General features: G+C 44.6%; 1 protein-coding gene across 2 annotated transcripts in view; it reads left to right on the top strand.

Moving 5' to 3' along the window:
• Nucleotides 1–16,963, top strand: part of GSDME (gasdermin E) — a 359,256-nt gene that overhangs the window by 185,858 nt on the left and 156,435 nt on the right. For both annotated transcript variants that reach the window (XM_077491303.1, XM_077491304.1), the window contains exon 5: nucleotides 6,227–6,347. In XM_077491303.1, the coding sequence (XP_077347429.1) occupies nucleotides 6,227–6,347 (121 nt within the window). The remainder of the gene's footprint in view (nucleotides 1–6,226; nucleotides 6,348–16,963) is intronic.

Here is a 16,963-nt window from a genome sequence, read left to right as displayed (position 1 = left end):
CCACATGTGTGGGACTTTTCCACAGCCTGGCCACTTAGAGAGACCCAACATGCAGGGACCACTGTCACGTGTTCTAGGAGCATAAATTACACATCTAACTTGTTGACTATTACACTTTTGAAGGCCCTGGAGCACCAGGACAGTAACACTGACGTGGCACTGATGACAGATGTCACTAATACGTGGCACTGATGACACTGACAGATGGCACTAATATGTGGCACTGATGACAGATGACACTAATATGTGGCACTAATACGTGGCACCGATGACACTAATACGTGGCACTGATGACAGATGGCACTAATACGTGGCACTGACATGTGACACTGATGACAGATGGCACGTGACACTGACAGGTGGCACTCATGACAGATGGCACTTATACGTGGCACTGGGGACAGATGGCACTGACAGATGGCACACTGGGGACAGATGGCACTGACAGGTGGCACACTGGGGACAGATGGCACTGACAGGTGGCACACTAGGGACAGATGGCGCACTGGGGACAGATGGCACTGACAGGTGGCACACTGGGGACAGATGGCACTGACAGGTGGCACACTGGGGACAGATGGCACACTGGGGACAGATTTATTAGCACACTGGGGACAGATGGCACACTGGGGACAGATTTATTAGCACACTGGGGACAGATTTAGTAGCACATTGGGGACAGATGGCACGCTGGGGACAGATTACTTACGGCCGCTGCAGCCGCTAATCTCACCCTCCCCACGCTGTCTGTGAGGAGGGAGAGCCAGCGATGAGAGATGATCTCATATGTTTACATATGAGATCATCTCTCATTGGGCACGCCAATCTCGCTGTAAACGGCCGCTGTGATTGGCTGTTTACAGTGATCTGTGACTGGCTGTGTCCAGGGGACACGGGCAGCACAGAACTTCCCCGATTGCACACTCGCGGGAGCGCGCATTGCGGAAGTAAACAGGAGGATGTCCAGGGACGGCCTCCTGGCAATTGGCGTCCGCTCTGCAGCTGTCTTTTGGCTATAGAGCGGACGCCTAGTGGTTAAAGAAGGTTTAGAGCAGAGGTGAATACATTGCACAGTATTTATCTAAAATTCATGGTGATTCATTTTTGTTACCTATTGCAACGTGAAACTTGTTTTTATGCTTGCTTCTATTTTCATCTGGTGATCCAGCTAGCAAGTCTGTTGTTTTTCGCAACTGAAATTCTCCAGCAGAATGTATCAGTTTACACGGATGACAAAACCACTTATCACTAGCAGGGGTGATTCAAATTATTAATTTTTATTTATGCAAAACCTTTATCCCAAAATAAAAAAAAATGTTGCTGTTGGTTTTGTGTTTAATACTGCTTCAAATTAAAGTGGTTACATACCTAAAGATCGTTTACCCTAATGCATTCCTTGCATTAACCACTTAAGCCCTGGACCATTTGGCTACCTTCAGGAGAGGACTAGGCAGAACACGTTAACATACAAAAAAACAGAACTTTCTAGTTCCGCCCAAGGGGCAGTCCCTTCAGTAACCCCTTCAGTAGCAACCCCCCAGCCTGCTTCCTGCAGCCTCGGTTTTTTTCTGCCTAGTGAAGGAGAAGGACCTAGAAACCCTGCGGGCCCATCGGTTCGTGGCTTTTTTCTGCAGAAGTTTGCCTTTTACCCAAGATTAAGATCCTGTGATATGCTATCAACAGCCAGGTACCCTTATCCTTGTAGTCTCCCCAGCCTGGCCAGCGAGCATGTGCTTTGCACTGGGTCGGCAATGACATACCCCCCTCAGGCTGCAGGGGCAGCCGGTTAGCGCAATGTTTCGGGGCACACATATGACCGGGCTACTGATGTCTGCGTCCCAGTGTGCCGGGCCAGTAGCCACCCCGTACTGATTGGAGAGTGGGTCTGTGATGGAATGTTCCCCAGCTCATCAGGACTGGTAAGTACAGCTCTCCCTGCCTCGTGGGGATTTTTTATCTTTACGTTATACTGCTTGTTGATGTACTGAGGTCTGCCTGGCAGGCTGGAGGGTTGTTGCCCAAGGGACCGCCCCCTGGGCGGAACTAAGAGTTCTGAGTGTTGTGTTACAACTCATGCCTAGTATCTCCTAGTAATAGGCCAAACAACCCAATGGCTAAGAGAGGAGCTGTTTTGGTGAATCACAGAGAAAAGGATTTTACGGCGAGTACAAAAATACTGTTTTTCATGTCCGGCGTTGTTCCCTGAGGCTCAGTACAACGCGGTTTTCTCTTACAGGCACCTGGGAGCTGACACAGGACATAGGCACACCTAGCTGGACAGTGCAGAACTCTGTCAGGGTGGTGAGTCCTGCAGTGGGGGCCCCTCAGCCTGCATCAGTTATGAGGGCGGGACGATCACTGTCCTAAGTCCCCAACAGGTGGCAGACAGGGTAGGGTCAGCATGGCTTCAGAAACTGGTGTTTCTTGCCCCAAAATCCAGGTAATTGCAACCGGTTCGCCTGCAGACAGTGCAGTGCCTCTGGACGCTTTGTCGGCGGTCCTTAACACGTTTGCTGCCAAGATGGAGGCGGTGCGTTGGCACAAAGGTGGTAAAAAGTGGCCCCAGTCCTCCGGGGAAAGCTCTGACGCAGACTCAGGGCCCCGCTGAGGCTGGTGACCCCTGCTCTGTTGTTTCAGATGACGCTGACCAGGACCGATCGGTCAGTGAGGACGAGTCCCTGTCCCTGTCCGGGTCCGTGCGTGACAAAGCGCTTGTTGGAGCACTTATCACAGCATTATCCAGGTTAAATAAAGTAACCACGATCCCGGAAGAGGGGACTCCTGCCTTTAAGGACCCCACGGACAGGAATGCCGAGGCAGTGGCTCGTTCATTGTTTACGGCTGTGGGGTCAGTGATGTGACCAGTACTGGCCTCCACACTTGTGTCGCAGACACTTACTGAGTGGCAAAACTTTTGCACTGCGAATTAGGGGAGCAACAGGCTTCTCCTGTCTGTGTGGATTTAGCAGACAAGTTAGTGCAAGGTCTTAAGTACGTTTGTGACACGGCCCTGGATACCCTCCCTCTGTTATCCAGGGCTTCAGTGTCAGCAGTGGTGCTGAGGCGCCTGATTTGGTTAAAATGCTGGTCGGCTGACCAGGCATCTAAAAAAGCTCTGACGGATCTACCCTTCCTTGGTGAGCGGCTCTTTGGAGCCTCATTGGATGGCATCATTAAGAATGCCACAGGTGGGTAGCGTACCTTACTCCCACAGGGCACCTGAACACCTACTATGGCTACTATGCTTGCGATGGGGCACACCAAATGGGGATCTCCTGGCATCCCGTCTCAATCGGAAGGTGCCGAGAGTCATGTCCAGGACAAGAGACACTAAAACGAGGGGATTCCAGTAATTCTGATCGCCCCAGATTGGCCTCAGCATCCCTGATATGCCGACCTAGTACGCCTGGTTGCGGAAGCTCCCTGGCAACTACCGATGCGAAAAGACCTGTCTCAAGGTCCGATTCTCCATCCTGCGTTACCATCGCTGGTTTTAACGGCATGGCTGTTGGAGAGCCAGGTGCTAAGGAAACGGGGGCCTATCGGACTCAGTGATTTCAACTATGTTTAGAGCACGTAAATCTTTTTCTCAGAAGATATATCATTGTACCCGGAAGGCGTACTTCGCTATGTGTGAGGAGAAAGGATGGCATCCACGCACCTATTCTGTTTCCAGGATCCTGCTGTTTCTACAGCGAAGAGTAGACCAGAAATTGGCTTTAAGCACCATTAATTAAAGGACAAATATCAGCCTTGGCTGTCTTTTTTTTTCAGCGACCCCTGGCGTCTCACTCTCTAGTGAGCACTTTTGTGGGTGAAGTTCAACATGTAGTTCCTCCGGTGTGTCCACCTCTACCCACTTAGGATCTGAACCTTGTGTTATCGGCGCTTCAGAAACCGCCATTTGAGAGTATCAGAGAGATTCCCCTGTTGACTCTTTCCCAGAAAGTGGTCTTTCTAGTGGCCATTACATCGGCCAAGAGGGTTTTGGAACTGGCTGCCTTGTCCTGCAAGTTGCCTTATCTGGTTATCCATAAGGATAAGGTGGTGTTGCAACCTTCTTTTCTGCCGTAGGTGGTTTCGGCGTTCGACATCAATGAAGACATTGTTTTACCATCTTTGTGTCCTAAACTGACACATCCTAAGGAGGTGACCCTCCATTCTCTGGACGTGGTCCAGGCTCTAATGGTATATTTGTCTGCCACGACTCCCTTTCAGAAGTCAGACTCTTTGTTAGTTTTGGCATCTGGTCTGAAAAAAAGGCATGGCGGTCTCGTCGGCCACCATTTCCAGGTTGATCAGACAGATTGTGGTACAGGCCTATGCCTTGAAGGGGCAGGAGCCCCCCTTTCCGGTCACTGCCCATTCCACCAGGGCAGTTGGAACCTCTTGGGCCTTCCGACATCAAGCGTCAGTCGCGCAAGTGTGCAAAGCGGTGACTTGGTCGTCTGTTCACACCTTTACAAAATTCTACAAGGTAGATGTCAGTGCATCGGCTGATGTCTGTTTTGGCTGCAAAGTTTTGTAGGCGGCCATGTAATTTGTTAGGGAGCACTCTGTTTTGTGGGTGAAATTTTATGCTGTTTCCCACCCCTCGTCCCGATGGTCTAAGTAAAGGAGCTATGTCAGTCAGTAAACGTAAGAGAAAATAGGATTTTTGTACTCACCGTAAAATCCTTTTCTCTGTAGTTCACTGACATAGCACCCTCCCCTCCTATTTTTTTTTTACGTTATACTGCTTGTTGACATACTGTGGCTGCAGGATGCAGGCTGGGGGGTTGTTACTGAAGGGACGACCCCTTGGGCGGAACTAGAAAGTTCTGTTTTTTTTGTACATGTTAACATGTTCTGCCTAGTCCTCAACCCGATGGTCTAAGTAGGAACTGTGTCAGTCAGTGAACTACAGAGAAAAGGATTTTACGGTGAGTACAAAAATCCTATTTTTCCCCACAAATAGAGCTTTCTTTTGGTGGTATTCTTCAGAAAAAATTAAGTCAGCAGCTACAAATACAGACATTTTTTTTACTTAACCACTTGACCTCTGGAAGATTTACACGCCTTCACGATCAGACCTTTTTTATTTTTGTGATACGGCACTGCGCTACTTTAACTGACAATTGCACGGTTGTGCGACACTTTACCCAAATAAAATGTATGCCTTTCCCCCCCCCCCCCCCCCCCCCACAAAAATAGAGCTTTCTTTTGGAGGTTTGTGATCACCACTGCAGGTTTTTTTTTTTTTTTATGCAAAAAAATGACTGACCATTTTGAAAAAATTATACTTTTTACTTTCTGCTGTAAAACATGTCCAATGAAAAAAAAAATCTAAATTCTTCATCAATTTAGGCCAATGTGTATTCTGCAACATGTTTTTGGTAAATAAAAATCCCATTAAGTGTATTTTGATTGGTTTACGCAGAAGTTATAATGTTTACAAACTATGGGATATTTTTTATTTTACTAATAATGGCAGCGATCAATGACTTATAGTGGGACTGCGATATTGCGGCAGACATTCGGACATGAACTGACACTTGACACTTTTTTTTTTGGGGACCTGTGACACTAATAGTGATTAGTGCTTAAAATATGCACTGTGACTATACTAATGACACTGGATGGGAAGGGGTTGAACATCAGGGGCAAACAAAGGGTTAATTGCTTGCCTAGCCAATGTTTGTGCACTGTATGGGAGATGCTGTTACTAGGGGAAGGCATGAATCCATGTTCCTACTTTACAGGAGCACAGGATCAATACCTTCCTTACTGAGAGAATGACAATCTACATTGTTTACACACCACCTTGCCACAGTATAAGTACGTTATACTGGCGACAAGTGGTTAACTGAGCTCTCATTCGATCCAGTGCTTTGCCTGTCTGCAGGTCTTCTCTCCCCTCACATGGTCTTGTAGGCTTTGCTGAGTGAGCGGGAGTCACTTTCTTCCTCTGCTGTCAGTCAAAGCCAGTAACGAGGGAGCAGGGCCCGAGTCCCACTGCCTGTATCTAAAGTTGCAGACGGCAGGGCTTGAGAGTGAGCCCACATGAGCCCCCCCCCATAGAAAGCAGCTTTCTACTGAAGCTCAAGCGGGGGACCCAAGAAAAGGAGGGTTAGGGCCACTCGCTGCAATTTAGTTCCACAGAGCAGGTAAGTATAAACCTTTTTTGTTTAAATAAATCAATAAAAAAACATCACTGACCATGTACAACACTGCAATGTTTTTACAGGTATCCATAGCAGAAAATGGAAACTTTATAAAGGATGAAAACACAGTACTGGAAATACCTGCTCCTACTGCCATTGCTTATGCGGTTGTGGAATTATTAGTAAAATGCGATGGACAATTTGGTGAGTCAGAGACCGCTACATAATGATGATAGATGATAATAACAATGGTGCCTGTATTATACGAGGTGATAATATAATCATAGTACATTTGTTATAAGATGTGCTTCTACTGCTATAATTTAACAGTCCTTGCTTAAGCCTCTTCCAAAGATGGGGGAAAACATTGATTCATTTCCTGTGACCCTGTATTCTGAAGCTGGCCATATTTTAACCTTCCCTCACAGCGTGATCTCAAATAATTTGACTAAAAAACACGGTTCTAAAAAGCTACATATTTTTTCTTTCTTTTTTTCTTTCCCCGTTAAATAGATTTTTTAATTCTGAAAGCAAGATTGTAAGTGTATTTCCTCTTGTACAGCCAAATTGGAATACTACCTACTTTATATTTACACAGCATAGGTTAAGAAGTGCAGCTAACAATTTTAGAGGTTCTTTTCGTGAATTGTCTGCAAGGAAATATCTAACTTAGTTCTTTGTTATGATGAGGCGGGGAAGATGAGAGCTCGGATTCCCCTTTTTGTATGTTAATGAAAACTGCACTAAGCCAGTCCCCACCCAGCTATTGAGAGATCACACTGATCTAGCCAAGAGGTGCTTGCGGTCAGACATGACACCTTTTCAGAAACATCTAAAAGGTAAGGTATGTATTTGTGTGTGTGTATGTGACGGGAGTCACTTTGGGCGGGGGGCTTGTGGAACCCAGGTTACCTTGGAGAGCACTGCTCTTTGTTCAGCTCCCCCAGCCCCTCCTATGTGTAAATCACCCTGTGTCTATTAGGGGCACAGGGTGACAGAGAACCCCAGTCTGATCTCAAGAATATATGAAGATAAAGTCCACTGTTCATCAGAGACCATTGCTAGATGGTTTGAGGTGGGGTGGGGGTTGGTATGTGTTAGTTATGGCTGTATCCGATTGTTCTATTGTGTCTGTCTGCCATGTGAGCAACTTATGGGATGTATAGGTCTATGTAGATTAGCTGTGAGAGGGGAGGGGGGAGAATTCCCCCAACAGCTCTCCCTGCTGAATGGACAGTCTACTGACGAGAAGTTTGAATATTTCTGTGTGCTTGTGTTCAAATAAACTGTTCCATGTCCCAGCTTTGTAACTGAGCTAGTCTCGCCTGTTTTTTTAGTTACAATATGTGGCTGTAAGATCTAATATCTATATTCAGACTGGACGGAAGCAGTATATGACGAAAGCACTCGAGCGGCGTGTGGGATGCTTCGTTACAATATATATCTCGTTAAATGACCATCTGGATTCAACCTCCTCAGAATTTTAATCCAGCATTGCCACAATTCAGCACAGAGCCATTCTCTGCTCACAGCTGTAAAAAAAAAGGCAGCCTGCCAAGTTTACCACAACATTGCTCTGTGCAGAGAGATAAAGGGAAGCACTATCATTTGGTTCTTTTAGATCTAAGAAATGAACTTCGGTCTGCAAATAAGGGCAGTTTAACCACTTAAAGACGAGCCTTTTTCTCACATTTGTTGCTTACAAGTTAAAATCTGTATTTTTTGCTAGAAAATTACTTAGAACCCCCAAAACATATATTTTATGTCACACTGTATTTGCGCAGTAGTCTTTCAAAAGCTATTTTTCTGGGGGAAAAAAATACAGAATTAAACAACTAAACAGTAAAATTAGCCACATTTTTTGTATAATGTGAAATGTTATGTCGAGAATCGTAATATTCTAAGCAAAAAAAAAAATTTTTTTTGAGAATCGTGCAGATTATATAAAATCATTTTATATATATGTATAATATAGAAAGATTTTATTTTATTTTTTTAAGGTATGCTACACTACAAAGGGCAGTGGGGAGCGATTGCCTCCTGCTGCTGTCAAACCTTGTGAAGAGTGGGCAGGGCCAAGCTGTGCTGTATGAGTCAATAGACGCACACAGCCTGCCATGGGATCGAGCCTGCACATGTAAAAAAGCAGGAGCCAAGAATGCTAGCAGGGACCCCAGAAGAGAAGGTTGTGGGCTGCTCTGTGCAAAAAGGTGCTAATGTGCTTATTTGCCTGGGACTACATGCATATGTGCTTATTTACCTGGGACTACATTCATATGTGCTTTTTTGGCCTTGAGCTGCATATATAAATGCATGAATGGCAAGAATACTGGTATACCTGCATGTTTGCATAATTTGGGTACCTACATAATGGCTTTCCTGGGTACCTGCTTACTATTTTTTTCGCTGTTCTGAAAACAGCATAGAGGCTGCATTGGATGCATATGTGATTGGTTAAATCCTGCAGGACTAGTATGGGGTCAAGTGCAGTTAAGCAGGGGCATGCTTGCAAACTAGCTAAAATGCACGGTTGCTGAACTGCACGGTTGATGTAACACGTTTGCATAAAAATTCATGATTTTGCATAAACATGGTTATAAATGTTTGCATAAAAATACATGATACATGTTGATACAGGTTTGCATAAAGACATGTTTGCATAGATACGTGTTGCATAAACGCATGCTTGCTTATTGCGTAAATGCATGTTTCCATGGGTGTGTATTGCATAAATGTGTGTTTACACATTTGTGTTTTTTGTCTAAACGCATTGTTGCATAAGCACATGCTTACATGAATGCATATTGCTTAAACACGTACTGGCATGTTTTCATTTGTACTGCATACATATGTACTTATTTACATTAAGGTGAATACATCTGTGTTTACAGTATTTGCCTGGGACAACATGCACGTGGGCTAATTTGCCTGGGACTACATGCACGTGGGCTAATTTGCCTGGGACTACATGCACGTGGGCTAATTTGCCTGGGACTACATTCACGTGGGCTAATTTGCCTGGGACTACATGCACGTGGGCTAATTTGCCTGAGACTACATGCACGTGGGCTAATTTGCCTGGGACTACATGCACGTGGGCTAATTTGCCTGGGACTACATGCACGTGGGCTAATTTGCCTGGGACTACATGCACGTGGGCTAATTTGCCTGGGACTACATGCACATAGGCTAATTTGCCTGGGAACTACATGCACATGGGCTAATTTGCCTGGGACTACATGCACATGGGCTAATTTGCCTGGGACTACATGCACATGGGCTAACTTGCCTGCGACTACATGCACATGGGCTAACTTGCCTGCGACTACATGCACATGGGCTAACTTGCCTGCGACTACATGCACATGGGCTAACTTGCCTGCGACTACATGCACATGGGCTAACTTGCCTGCGACTACATGCACATGGGCTAACTTGCCTGCGACTGCATGCACATGGGCTAACTTGCCTGGGACTACATGCGCATGGGCTAATTTGCCTGGGACTACATGCGCATGGGCTAATTTGCCTGGGGCTACATGCATATGTGCTTTTTTTTTGGCCTTGAGCTGCATATATAAATGCATGAATGGCAAGAATACTGGTATACCTGCATGTTTGCATAACTTGGGTACCTACATTAACGGCTTGTCTGGGTACCTGCATACTTATATAAGAGTTTGCATAGCAGTAAACCAGCATTATTTATTTTTTTAGGCCAGAATCCTCGGAGGACTGTGTATTAGGTTGGCTAATATAGTTGCTACGTTATTTACCTCTTGTTCCAGGTAAATGGTTCCAGAAAGGAGAGGCAGCTGGGGGAGGCAGGTGCACTACTCTCTGGTTCAGTGATCTGGCGGTGTCCACATCTCCTGATGGACAGTGGTGTCAGAGGCTTCTCAGCCACTGTGGTGATTGGCATTTCAGTATTTTCCTGACACATTCATTTTTCATCAGAAGGACTGCGGCCGCATCACTTTGATCTTGCCTGATCTCTGTTGATCGAAGCCTAAGCAGGATCAAGCCAGGTTAGTATATGGATGTGAGACTGCCCAGGAATACCAGATGCTGTGAGCTTTTCCCCGCCTGTGTGAGGGAAGGCACCTGAGGCTGCTGCGTTTGAGAGTATCTCAGGCCAGAAGATCTTAGGGTAGTCTCTGAGGTGGTTTTTCTCCCTTCTTTAGCCAGCAAAAGCTTGATAGGTTAAGTACGCCTCTTTTGGCCCTTGGATCTGCCACAGAGTCATCAGTCTTTTGCCTTGCATTTGACTTTTAGTGCAGAAGGTATGAGTTCGTTATTAAAATTTTTTTTTTTTTTTAAACTTCAAGCGGTAGCGGTCCCAAAACCAAATAGGAACATAAGGTTTAGCTTAGATATTAAGCCGCTGGACATCCTCCTTCTGTTTCAGATAGCCTCTGTCTAAGGAGGACATCCTCCTTCTGTTTCAGATAGCCTCTGTTGACTTCTCTATGAGAGGTAGATTCCAGGGTCCATAGTCATCAATGATGCGTATCTTCATGTGCCGTTTTTTTTTCCAGGTTCATCAAGGGTTTTTTTGCAAATTCGTCTTTATTTTTGTGACTCTGCTCTTCGGGCTGGCCACAGCTCTGAGGGCTCACAAAGCTCCCAGCCCAGTACCGTTCTTGCTGAAAATGCAGATGTGCCAATCTGTTTACCTCAATCTTTGTGCAGGAAGCAGTCTGTTCCAGATTTTCCTTTGATACAACTTCCACCTGCAGAAATATATCTAGGTCAAGGCACGTTCCCTACGTACAGTCCTACTCCAGGTCTTTGGTAGAGGATCATTCTCTCTGTCTGGAACATGAAGATCCAGGCATTGGATTGCCAGAGGGCTCTGTTCCTTGGGTATTGCAGAGCTAAAATAGGTTGATGGTTCAAGATCTGGAGAAGGGATGGGCAAGATAACCCCTGATGCCAGCTTCTCCAGTTGCTTTGAAGGTGGCTATAGTTCAGTGGACTTGGTGTGACTATGTGCCCCTTTCTCCTTCCATATCTCCCTGGTGGGGTTTATTACTCAACGCATCTCTAGTTTACTATATCCAATGCCTGAGAGTGATTGCCTGGAAGCTACATCCATACTGAAAACCTAGATCCTCAGGGTCATCGTATTGGTGTATACCTAGGTGTGTCCACGCTTTTTGGTAAGCGGCTATTGCTTCTGGTGGTGGATTCCTTTCATCACATATCTTTATTTGGATATTCACTTAGACTGTTTTTTGTGCATCACTCATGTTTTTATTGGATGGCACATGTTTGGACTTTTTATTATTGGAATTTTTTTTCCCGTTTATAGGGGACTTTATAATTTTCACTATATTATATATGTCACTATATATGTTTTTCTCTCTTGAGTTATTTGTATACATATTTATTTCACGTCTCTTTTTTTAGCGCTGCACCTTGTTTTACAAATAAGTTTATCCAAGCCACCCACAGGAATATGAGTGGGACATTTACTTTTCTTTCTCTAATCAGTGGGTGAAAGGAGATTGGCCTTAAAGCGGTAGTAAAACCAGCTGACTACTTTTTTTCTACACCTGTAAGGCAAAAGGCATAATGAGCTAGTATGCACCGCATACTAGCTTATTATGAAATACTTGCCTTAGAACGAGGCGTCGGCAGGTGATCTTGGTCCACGCTGAGGGAGCTGACATTTTCCCTTGGCGTTCCTTCCGGGTATTGCGGCTCCAGCACTGTGAGTGGCCGGAGCCGCGATGTCATCACTCCCACGCATGAGCATAGTTGACTTCTTTCCGGCAATGTCTGGCGTCTGCCAGACTTTCAGCTGAGAATCCCCAGAGTGCATGCGCCGCTCAAGTCAGCTGCTCATTGCAAGGGGAATATCTCCTAAACCGTACAGGTTTAGGAGATATTCTTTTTACCTACAGGTAAGCCTCATTATAGGCTTACCTGTAGATAAAAGTAAAAAGCAAAAAATGACTATACAATCACTTTAAGTACCATTTTAAGGTTTTCCCCTTTTTTTTCCAGAGGCCATTGTTTTACACTCCTGGATTCATACTTCATACAGCGTGTAGCGTAGATGGTCCCACATGTCATGCCACTCTTGTGTTCTTGGGACTGGGATTTGCTCTTGGCTGTCTTTGCAGAGGCTATTTTTTGAACCAATTGAGAGACTTAGTCCCTTATCTCGGAAGATGGCTTCTTTGGTTGCTATTACTTCACTAAGTGGAGTGTCAGAGCTGGCGGCCCTTTCATGCAAGGAGTCGTTCTTGGTCGCTCATCATAAGGTGATGTTGCATCCTAATCCATCTCTATTGCCTAGAGTGGTTTCTAGTTTTCAATTGAATAAGGACAGTGTCTTGCTTTTTTATTTTTCTTGTAATCCACAGTCGGCAGGAGAAAGATTGCCACCTACTCTAGAGGTAGTTCAGATGCTCAGGGTCTACTTGAGTTGTCGGCACAGGTCAGGAATCCTGATTTGTGCAGCAAGAAGAGCTCAGGAAGGGCAGGCTGCATCCAGGTAGAATGTTTAGCAGTGGATCTGCCAGTTTATCAATGATGGCTAGGATTTTAATGATCAAAATTAAAAAATTTTCTGAGGAGAGATTCTCTACCAGGTGTTGAGCCATCCGCCATCAGGTATCAGTGGTCCAGGTGTGCAAGACCGCTATTTGATCTTTAAGTTTATACATCCATGGAGTTTTTATCAGGTGGATGTCAGACTTGCACTTGCTCTCAATTTTAGACCCCTTTCACACCACACTGCCCATTGTGTTGGCGGTAAAACGCCGCTATTTTGCGGCGCATTTCGGCCACTAGCGGGGCACTTTTACTCCCCGCTAGCGGCTGCGAAAGGGTTAAAACAGCCATCAATACGCCGCAATAGCGTCGTTTTGCTGGCGGAATTACAGCGCTGCCCCATTTATTTCAATGGGGAGCAGCGGTGGAGGAGCGGTAAACACACAACTCCTTCACCGCTCCAAAGAAGCTGATGGCAGTACTTTTTTCTGACGTCCTGCCAGCGCACTGCTGTAGTGTGAAAGCCCTCGGGCTTTCACACTACACACAATAGTGCAGCTTCTTTAGGGCGGATTGCAGGCGCTATTTCTAACGCTATAGCGCCTGCAAAACGCCCTGGTGTGAAAGGGGTCTTAATGTCAGACTTATATTCTAAAGGAAAGGGGAAGGTGGTGCAAAAGTTAATAGTTGCGGGAGATGATCAGATGGGGGTGGCATGGGTTCTTAGGTGGGCATGGGATTGGCTTCCCTGAATAACTGAGTTTTCAGGGATCTCCCAAAGGCAGAGGTAAGGGCTGGGAGTTACAAAGGATGGGAGAAGCTCTGGAGATGTCCTGGAGGCGAGCATGGGAGGAGGCAACAAGGGAGTTAGAGAGCGGGAGGTCCTGGGAGGAGCAGAGAGGATGATTTGGGTAATAGCTGTAGATGAGGTTGGTTATGTATCGGGGGAGGGGGGGTGGGTCTTTGTATGTTATGGTTAGTATTTTTTTTAATTTTATACAGTGGGGTAGTAGAAGCCAGATAAGGGATTGGCAGAGAGGAGCGTCAGTCACAGATAGGATAGTGAAGTGAGTGAGTCTAGCAGCAACATTCATAATAGACTGAAGGGGAGATGACCTGTGTTGTAAGGGGTAGTCCAGTGAGGAGAGAGTTGCAGTAGTCGAAGCGGGAAATAACCAAGGAGTCAAGTTGTTTTGTGTCATTAGTCAGGAAGGGGCAAATTCTGGAAATGTTGCAGAGGTTAAGCTCGCTTTAATGTGTTTGAGTTGTGATGTTCTGCTTGAACTACACAATTTATTCTTAGTTTATGCCATTCCCCAGCTGTGCTGCCCTAATTCCGTTTGTTACAGTCTTCAGGGATCACAGAGGTGAGGAAAACTGTTTGTTTTACCTGTAAGAGACCAGAACAATTTGCTTGTTTTAAGCATCCATTAGAACATGTATAATTCCATATCTGCATCTCCTTGGGGAGTGACTTGGTCAGTTATTTGTGAATCGTGTCAAGTCAGTTTGCCCCCACATTATCTATTTCGACCGGGTATCGGGAAGTATGTCAAGAGAGCAAAGTGACATTGGAAAGAAAATAACTGTAGTAAGGTGCAGAGTAACCTGTCATCACTGGGTAAGAATAGCTGATATGTAGAAAGGTCACCAGGCAAGGTAGTTGGGAGCACACCAGAGACCAGGTGTTTTAAATACATGCTGGTATTTTACATGCTGTCTGTTATGTCATAAATAAAGCTGTCATTCAGTGTTATGTGCCTGTGACATAAGCACGTGAATGTTCAACATGTGATCAACTCCTGGTGTATCTGAGGACACTGTGACCGCAGTTGGCATAGACCATATACAGATTTAGCAATTTCCGAACGCAGCAGAGCTGAACAGGCCATTATGACATTAGTGAAGGAGATCCAAGCCAATGTTAGGTCGCTCTGTACAGGGAAGGATATTTGTCTATTTGTTTATGCAGTACACCATTCTATTAAAGGAAGCTGCAGTATTGCTTTATTTCATTGGGGTAAAGTAAATGCCAACATAAAAATTTCTTCATTATATCAATTATCAAGGAAAACTACAGGAGTCCGTAGTAGCTGTAAGCTCTTTAAGAAATTTTTAAGGTGTTAATTTATTTTTTGATCAGACATTTTTCTGTATAGCATGGGACTTTAATGTATGGAAATAATATTAAGAAGCACCAACTCATTCCAAGCTTAACAGATCAGCTTTTTCTTAGACAGACAGCAGGTAATTCTTGAATTTGTAATGGTACTTATTACACGAGAGTCCTTAAACTAGAATATTAAAGGTACATGTACAGAAGGAAGTACTCAGGTGATGGCTGGCCTTCTTTCAAACATGCTGTTTGCCTGGCCAAAGCTTTGGCTTTAGAGTTTTTCATTCACACATTTTAAAAGAAAGTGGAGTCAGAAATGTAACCCATCACGCCGACTGCCTCCACCTCCCAGCTTTTAGAACTCTTTAAGGGCCAGGAGGCGGTCAGCGTGATGGGTTACATTTCTGCATTCGGGTCATAGACCACTGTGATTGGCTGCATTGGCAAGTATGCATTGTGAACTTACTGATCCCCACCTGCTACTGCTCTGGAAGCGCGCTCTCAGCACGGAAACTTGTTTTGGGGACGCATATATACGGCCACTTGTTTTAAGGACTACCCGTCGAGCAGCTTCATATTCGTGTACAGTAGATGTCAAGAGGCTAAACTAGTACAATTCTTGTTCTGAGTTAGTGGCTTTAACCACTTTGCGTTGGAGGGACGTCCTGGGACATCTTTGAATTTCCAGGGGTATATCTGAATGCCTGCAGCTACAGACATCATTCAGATATCTGCTTTTTCAGCCGGCGATTCCCTGCACCATAAGAATGATCTTAGTGGCTGTTCCACCACTTGATCAATCTTATGGGCGGTGGGAGGGGACATCCCTGGCTGGGAAGCCGTGATCCTTTTTTTTTGGCGTCCCAGCCTAGAGGTGAGATGTTTACATTCCTTGTAATAGGAATAAAAGTAATCAAATTTTCTTTTTGTTTTTAAAGTGTCAAACTTAAAAAAAAAAAAAAGTAAAATTAACAATAACATTTCTTTTTTTTTAAAGCGCCCCTGTCCCAATGAGCTCGTACACAGAAGCGAAGGCATACATAAGTCCCGCCCACATATGAAAACTGTGTTCAAACCACACATGCGAGGTATCGCTGCAAACGTTATAGCGAGAGCAATAATTCTAGCCCTAGACCTCCTCTGTAACTCAAAACATGTATCTAGTAAAAACGTTTAAACCGTCGCCTATGGGGATTTTTAAATGCCAAAGTTTGGCGCCATTCTACGAGCATGTGCAATTTTGAAGTGTGACATGTTGGGTATCTATTTACTCGGTGTGTCTTCATCTTTCACTTTGTGCAAAAAAATTGGGCTAACTTTACTGCTTTGTTTTTTTTTAAAGCTCAAAACTGTTTTTTTTTTCTGATAAAAAGTGTTCGAAAAATTGTTGCGCAAAAATAGTGCGAGATAAAAAGTTGCAACGACCTCTATTGTATTCTCTAGGGTCTTTGCTAAAAAACAAAAAAAAACAAAACATATATAATGTTTGGGGGTTCTATGTAATTTTCTAGCAAAAAAATATATATGAATTTTACATGTAGGAGAGAAATTTCAGAATTGGCCCGGGTGTGAAGTGGTTAAATAATCTTTTGGGTTAGCATGACAGGCAGAGAAGTAGCATTTTTAGTCAATATTGACTGCCTCCATTTTTTCTTTAACCCATTAGGCTTGTTTACACTTGTGGCTGCTGAAAAGCAATCAGTGGTAGATCACTCTTCAGGAGACATTTGACAGGCGGTGAGAAGGCATTATGTTGCCTACTCCCTGCCTGTGACAGTAAACGATACGCTAACATAGTTCCTTATTAGCATACGTACATCCAAAGGTAATTAATAAAGGTAACAAGATGATATCAAGCTTAAAATATCCGGTCTCTCTTACCCCAATTGGGTTCAAACTGTAAACGGAGATCAGTTATCAAGCTGTTATGTTCAATATGGAACAGATAATTTACTCCTTAACTTTAATTTGGTTTGCCTGTTTCAACCCATTAAAACTTGCACAATCGCATCATAACTCCATGCATTGCACACCGTTACAGTGCACTTGTATACGATGGTTCCATTTAGTTGATTAGGTCACAGTTGGTGGGTGGTACTGTCTGCCAAGTGCAACATTAGGGATAAATTATGCCTTAGCTATAATGCAAGGTATTGAGGGGGAAGGCACATAAAAACACAGCCTTTGGCTGTCAAGGAAA

Source organism: Lithobates pipiens, unplaced genomic scaffold (genome assembly GCF_037356315.1).
Source record: "Lithobates pipiens isolate NorthernLeopardFrog02 unplaced genomic scaffold, aLitPip1_a1.2 Scaffold_19, whole genome shotgun sequence".
Classification (NCBI taxonomy): Eukaryota; Metazoa; Chordata; class Amphibia; order Anura; family Ranidae; genus Lithobates; species Lithobates pipiens.
Note: the sequence above shows the minus strand (reverse complement) of the source record. Positions and strands in the feature narration are given on the sequence as shown.